We start from the raw sequence: 6,870 nt of genomic DNA on the forward strand, positions 1-6,870 counted from the left end.
AAGGAGAGAGAGAGAGAGAATGAGAAAAAGAACGAGAGAGGGAGAGATCTTGCCATATGGTAACACTTAAGAGCCAAGGCGGAAGCAGAGAGGGGGCTTTCGTTTAGTCCTTTTTATTTTTCTCCCTTTTTGCCCCTTCTTTCTCCTCTCGAGCGTTTAGCATTTGCACAGAGTGTGGGAAAAGTTCATTGACATGCATGCTGGCTAACCCTCTGGTCATGTTGTGACATGTGCACGGGCGCCCCGGCACAGTGGTCAGCGCACCAGTAACCTGAGCCCCTCGTAAAGCTGTCCTCCAGAGGAGGGGAAGGGGAAAGCACATCTGAAGGGGGTCGGGTGGTTTTTCTTGGGCTGTGCCGCTTGCCTCTGGATCCAGCTGTAACCTTGGTATAAACAGGAAATGAATGCGTGGCCCGCCACAACATTGTAAATCTGTCGAGGTGGTGGTGCGCTCAAAGTTAAGGTTGGCAAAAGCATGGTGACCGTTTCAAGATGAGCATGTCCTCACAGGTTTTCCTCTAACATGTGGTTTCAATCTCTATACTCTCTGCACCAGAAAAGGTGTGATGGATATTCAAAATGATTGCACTGATCCACACTTTGTGCCTCAAAGCAGGTAATTGCAAACACCTGCAATGCCCCCTTCAAAGAATGGCCACACTGAAATAGCTATAGGCAACAAACACCTGGGAAACATAGGGATGCATAAAGGAGGAAACGTTTCATCATGTCAAGTGTTTTCCTGTTATAAACGGAAAAAAGCAGTGTGAGATGTGTGTAAATATTTCTGCATCCTTTATGCACACCAAAAAACGCCTAAGCGTATTTAAAATGTAGCCCACTTTTTTAACTTAATACTTTATTATAATTATCAATTATTGAGTGTGGAATTTTTTTTATAAAGAAATTAATAAAATTCCAAACTATCATTATGCAAGTAATATGGATATTTATTACCAAACAAGTGTCCAAAACTTTTAAACTGAGAGTGTTGACCAATCCGCAGATGTAGTTCATATTTGAATTACTAGATGGCGCTAAATGGTCGTGTAATAAAAATCGTTTGCAGGCGTTCTTCTTTGCTGCTGAACTTTGCATTCAGCTACATCCTCATCCGCTTGCAATCTTCATCTTGCACACAACTTATAAACAGCATTCGGTAATGTTTATAAACTGCCGTGATAAAATACTTAAATGTCTGTAAAGCGATATAAAGGGTATTAATTAAACCTTCTTCCAACAGGTTGCTGTTCGTCCTATCATCGGAAAAGTTCTGAATTTCTAATTATAGTTGTAAAAAAAAAAAAAGTAAATTAATAGCTTTTTTTTACGAGAATATCAATTTAATTTGCTAGTTATAGTTTTATATAAAAATGCTTTTAAGCGATAAGTGAAAAAAAAAACTTGTTAAACGATAGCCTAATGATATACATTTTGAATTAGGCTACAATTTGACACCATTGAAATCCTTATAAAGTCTAGCTTTATTAGAAACTTGATATATAAATCAATCAATAAGTTTTAGCATATGCTAGTACTAAGCTGGTAGCCAAAACGAGGCTACAAGTGATAGATGTTGCTACATTTTGATAAGTGGATTATAATGATTTTTGACTTTGCCGTCTTTCCATGAAAAGCTAGTCACAGAAAAATACTTAGAACGACTTTGGGCAACCCACTGAACGCAGTACACATCCACACTACAGTGGAGGCCGTGTAATGTGCTCCGCCACTTTACACAAGTTTTCCTGAGACTGATATTCAGTGACTAGAAACACTGCAGCATATTTTGTCTAAATGTGCATGTGATATGAACTGAGATGTTGCTTTTTAAGGTAATAAATATTAAAAGGCTCACAAACTGTGAAAACGTAGAATAAAACTAAACACGGAGGCAAAACGTTTCATTTGTATGTAATTTATTTATCTTCCAAAAAGAAGAAACTTGAAAGCGCATTCAACATATCTTTGGCATCACAACGTGGAAAAGATACCGCAAATATAAAAAATGCATTCAACGGAATTCAACAATACAAAACTTATTTCAATATGAACTTTTCTCACTTTTGATCTATACAAATATAGTGCATCATCTCTTAAAACACATTTTCATACAAAAAAAGAACAAAAAAAGTAACGCTGAACAAAGAAAACAAGTGTCATTTGTCTTTTAAGAGTCTTTAAGAGTTTTTATTTTTATTATTATTTTCTTTATAGTTTACCAAGGCCGCCAAACGGAATCTGATGTGACGGACGGTGCTCCCGGAGACACGGCCACCGGAACCGGTGTGCTGGAATTGTTGGCATACACTGGAATAACGGGACCGTTTGGAGCAAAGGCAGCGTTAGGAATCAAAAAGGCGAACTGTCCGTCTGTTGCCGGCACGAGCTGGAAGCCTCCGTATACTTTTGTTGCGTCAGAAGTCAAGTTGGAGGAAGATCCGCTTTTGCAGGGGACTCCGCTAAGAGGCACAACGTTGGCTTGCTGATTCGCGCTGGGGATCTGAACCATTGGCTGACTGAAGGATGGATGAGGAGGCCCGGCAGGTATCTGGTGCTGTGTTGGATAATTCATGGCGTTGATCTGTGTCATGCAGCTGGCTAAGTGACCCAGCAGCCGGGTCCTGACCTCGGTGTTAACCCCTTCACATGTGGACAGGAACCGGGTCACCTCGTTCATGCATTCACTGAATCCAGCTCTGTATTTCCCAAGAACGGTGGGATCCGTGTTCAGGGCAGCTGATGGGAGAATGAGGTAAGACCATGAGTTTCAATCCATTTCTAAAACTGCTTTCAATCTAGTTGAATTCAGTAGAGGAAAATAAATATCTCGCAGCATTTAAATAAAGTACAGAAAGCCGAGTTCCTGCATGGAAGTTCTCATAAAGCTACTTATTTTCTAGTTGTTCATTAGACTGGCGACTTACCGGTCATTTGCACCCGCTGCATATTTCGAAGATGTTTCACGGTCATCTCCAGGATGTCCGCTTTCTCAAGTTTCGAATGTCTGGAGCTCTGTGTGAAAATAGGGATTGATTTAGATATAGGCGGCTGTGTGATGAGATTCATCAGTATTCAATCCAGATGTAATTGTAAGGATCAATCAGACATCCAGTAGGCTACTTACATCTTTTTTCAGAGCATCCAAGATTAGCGTTTTCAGCTGACCCAAGCTTTCGTTGATTCGCGCTCTTCTTCTTTTCTCCATAATAGGTTTAGAAGACTAAAATGCAAAAGAAAAAATAAATAATATATAAGTCAAGGCGTCTAACTACTTTGGGAACTATTTCTCAATGCATCGTAGATATGCGCGCTGTTTGGAAATAAATGTGCTACAGTTCAGAATCAATACAAACCTTTCTGTGCTCAGAAGCCGTTTTGGGTTTGTCAGGTGTAGTGTTCATGCTCGCCGGAGTCGCGGCAACCGGAGAAGATGAGTTTTTTTCCATGATATCGGCAGGCATCTTCTCTGGGAAGTATCCTTTGAGATCTGTTTAAAAAGAAATCTTCTTGTGTCTTGTACTAGACTGAACGCGGTAGGCAGATACAGTTCCAGATATGAATGGATATCCGCACGAAGTGTCCCGAGTTCAACTGGTGCGGGCAATGATGTCACAGTCTCTGATTTCACCGTGTGCCAGCGGTCGTAGCAACTGCCTGTCTCAGCGTCGTGTTGGTCTTATTTATATCTCCGACTGCACGCGAACGGCTCGTGTGAAACTTCCCAAACTTTCTTTCCCACAGTAACTTTCTACCAATCAGCGTGAGGGACACGCGGCCAGAGGGGAGGATGGCTCGTGGTCGGCGCCCCTCCATTGGTTGTTTAGCGTTTGAGCGGGTGGCCAATGGCGCGCGGCCGGGTTTATGGCACAACCGGGACTGCCTTCAATCATTCAGTTTACATATTAACACTTAAGAGCCAGTCTCTGCGAAGACACAGCAAACTTTGTAATCATAATTCAATACGCATATAGATCCATTGAAACTAAGTAAGTATATACAAAAATACATACGCCCTGCTCATTATAGAAAGTTTAAGACGTGAAAAAGTTTACTAGCCTATTGCAATAGTAATGGAAATGCATGTGAGTTTGCCTTTTGCTACAACCGAACAACTGCCTGTTGTGAAGACCGGAATGTGTTACAGTGTAACATTTTAAGTGGTCTTAGTTTTAGAAATCTGGGGAAAAAAAATAAAGATAATAAGACTGTTACACTTTAGGAAATCAGTTAAACTTTTCATTATAATTGTTCTCATTCGATTTAAAGTGGTTTAAATATTTTCATAATTATCATTGCAGCCTAAAGTTTTGATTGAACTTTAAAAAGCAATTAAATGTAGGCTTTCAATTTTGGTGTTTTAAACATGTTACTTTGTAGTTCATTTGACAAGGCAGCAGTGTAGCTATTTCTTTAAGCGCGTCGCTGCTGTTGGCATTTTGACATCTGTCGGCTCACGAGCGCTATTGTGAATGTGGAGCACGTGCCAGGATGTTTTATTACCTCGGTGGTTGAGGTTTGGCTGGCGGGCTAGGGGTGGCGGTGGTGGTTTACATTAGAGGGAAGGTAAATAGCAGCTGCTGTTCTAAAAGCCTGGGAAAACCACGCCCACTGAGAGCTCGATCGGGCTTATCGGAATGCGAGCCAGTGTGAAGATATTTCAGACCGAAAGCGCGCACTGTACGCGTCCTTGACAGAAGCGACTCTAATTTAGGTCATGGTTTTATGATACCCGGATGAGTTCGCAAACAAACGCCACAAAACACTGAATTCATTCATGCTTTTCTGTCTGTACTTCGTCACGTCTTTATGTGTGCTATGAAAAAGCAAATAACAAAGCAAGCGCATTTTGCTCTTGGCGGAAATATAAACTGTTGAACGTACAGTTTCAACACATTGCATGAGTTGCCATCTATCATAAACTAACAGACTTGTCAGTTAGTGGTCTATCATAATCCACTAGGAGTAAAGACTGTGCTTGGAGTGTGTGGTGTGGGTTGGCAGCCTTCTGATATGCACATTTACAGGGGTGAGAGTCTCCAGCTGCTGCAGACCCCGCGACACGTGGCGCGCAAGCGGCGGGGGAAGGCGCTGCTGCTCCCGGCTTTGCGCGCGTCTGCGGGACAGAGCGCCGGGGGTTCGCCTGCAGTTCATGAGTGTGGTATATCATGTCATGCTGCTGAACGATCTGCATTGTCATATATGTTTCTAATCGCATCTACTCAGTTTCTGCTATAAAATTCTTACAGATGTTGATATAAGTAAATTACTATGGTAATAAATAAATAATATACATATAATTGCAATCATATTATCCACAAAACAAATGCAGTTGGTTCATTACGATTTTCAAATTTGCTTTACAGTAATGAACATTGTATTGCACTTTTTTTTTTTTTTTAGTAAGAGAGACAGCTGTTGGAGTTCAATCAGTTTGGAGACTGAAAGAGAATATTCTGTTGTTTAATGTTATAGGCATTTCATCTGCATATTAAAAAACTGGTAGAAATATCATGGCTGAATAGGCAAGTCTTCTATTTTAGTAGCTGTTAAGAATTAAAATGTTTCCTATTTGCATATACTTTTGAATTAGAATGCTTATGTAATGGGGGAGGTGATGGAGGGATGGCATAACAATCATTTTGAACAAGTAAATTAGTGCTATAACCCACCCCACCTACTGTTACAACCCACCCCAGAAGTAGGGGTAGATTAGAACAGACAGCACTCTTTGTGCTTCACACTTATTGACATAGTTAAGGGTTAAGTAATAGATTTCTAAAGTTCAGTTTGAAGCAGATAAATATGGGAATATAATATTGAAGTTTGAGACACAAAACACTGAGTTTTAGACCAAATGTGTTACAATAAAGCAAGAAAATATTTTTTTTCCAGCTCTACACATATTTAATAACTGATAACTATAACTACTCTAAGTACTCAATGTTGCATTTGTTTACACTGCGAAACAGATTCATTGCTCTTTCTCACACTTGTAAAGGAATCACAAAACAAATGTATTGATGTCAAGTAGACAAAGACTGGTATATTTCAGAAACCTTTAGTCTCCGCATGAGTAACTTTCTCATGCTCGTGTTGCACAAGGGATCTAGAGGCTGCATTGAATTACGGGCAGGTTGCGTTGTCCCTCCCTTTACCCCCCCTGAGCACCTGGACGTTGCCAGTCCTGTGTGTGTTTTTCTGTAGTGTTACCTTTTGTGAGATCATGTCGTTATTGTGTCTATATGAAAAAATAGGCTCATTGTTACAGTTTGTATGAATCACTGACATACAGAATTGCAGCAATGAAGAAAAGCATACATCTTTGCAATTAAGTTCATTATGGCTGTGTAAAAAGTCCATATTTTTTTTGTATCACTCTGTTTTATTGGCACTTTTATTGACATAAGTATAGTTAAAGCAATACTTTCATGTCTTAGCAAAGTCTTTGTCACTGCTTCTCTTTCTCTATCTCTCGATCTTGCTCACTCACGTACACACACACACTCACACACTTCCCTCTTCAGCCCCTTTTCCACCCCCTCTTCTCTCTCTCTGTCAGAATCATATCTTTATCAAGGTCTCTCAACCATGGCTGTCCACACACAGCAATAATGTAATCAGGACTAAAGTACGTGAGAAAGTGTGAGATAGCATGCTCCCAAACAAGCTGAGCTGCAATTACAGAGCCTGTGTAAAGTTAATGTGTAAGCCACTGATGAATGCCAGCTGCCAAAGGAAAGTTGCTGTTGATGGCTCATAGGGATCTCTTGAAGGGGTTGAGCAGCCGGCAGTGAGGGTGTTAGGGTGTCAGCCTCATTCAAGGAGCTGTCAGTCACATTTGACAGCTTACTGAAATGCAGAATATGG

At 40.6% G+C, this 6,870-nt stretch overlaps 1 protein-coding gene across 1 annotated transcript; it reads right to left on the reverse strand.

Annotated features, from left to right (window-relative positions):
* Positions 1–1,902: 1,902 nt before the first annotated feature.
* her6 (hairy-related 6) lies at positions 1,903–3,676 on the reverse strand. The gene is made up of 4 exons (XM_026265612.1): positions 3,357–3,676; positions 3,128–3,223; positions 2,928–3,015; positions 1,903–2,739 (listed from the first exon to the last, which is right to left on the reverse strand). Exons 1-4 carry the CDS (start codon positions 3,462–3,464, stop codon positions 2,219–2,221), a joined length of 813 nt encoding a protein of 270 aa, XP_026121397.1. The 5' UTR covers positions 3,465–3,676; the 3' UTR covers positions 1,903–2,218.
* Between the last annotated feature and the right edge of the window lie 3,194 nt (positions 3,677–6,870).

This window comes from Carassius auratus, chromosome 6 (assembly GCF_003368295.1).
Source record: "Carassius auratus strain Wakin chromosome 6, ASM336829v1, whole genome shotgun sequence".
Lineage (NCBI taxonomy): Eukaryota > Metazoa > Chordata > Actinopteri > Cypriniformes > Cyprinidae > Carassius > Carassius auratus.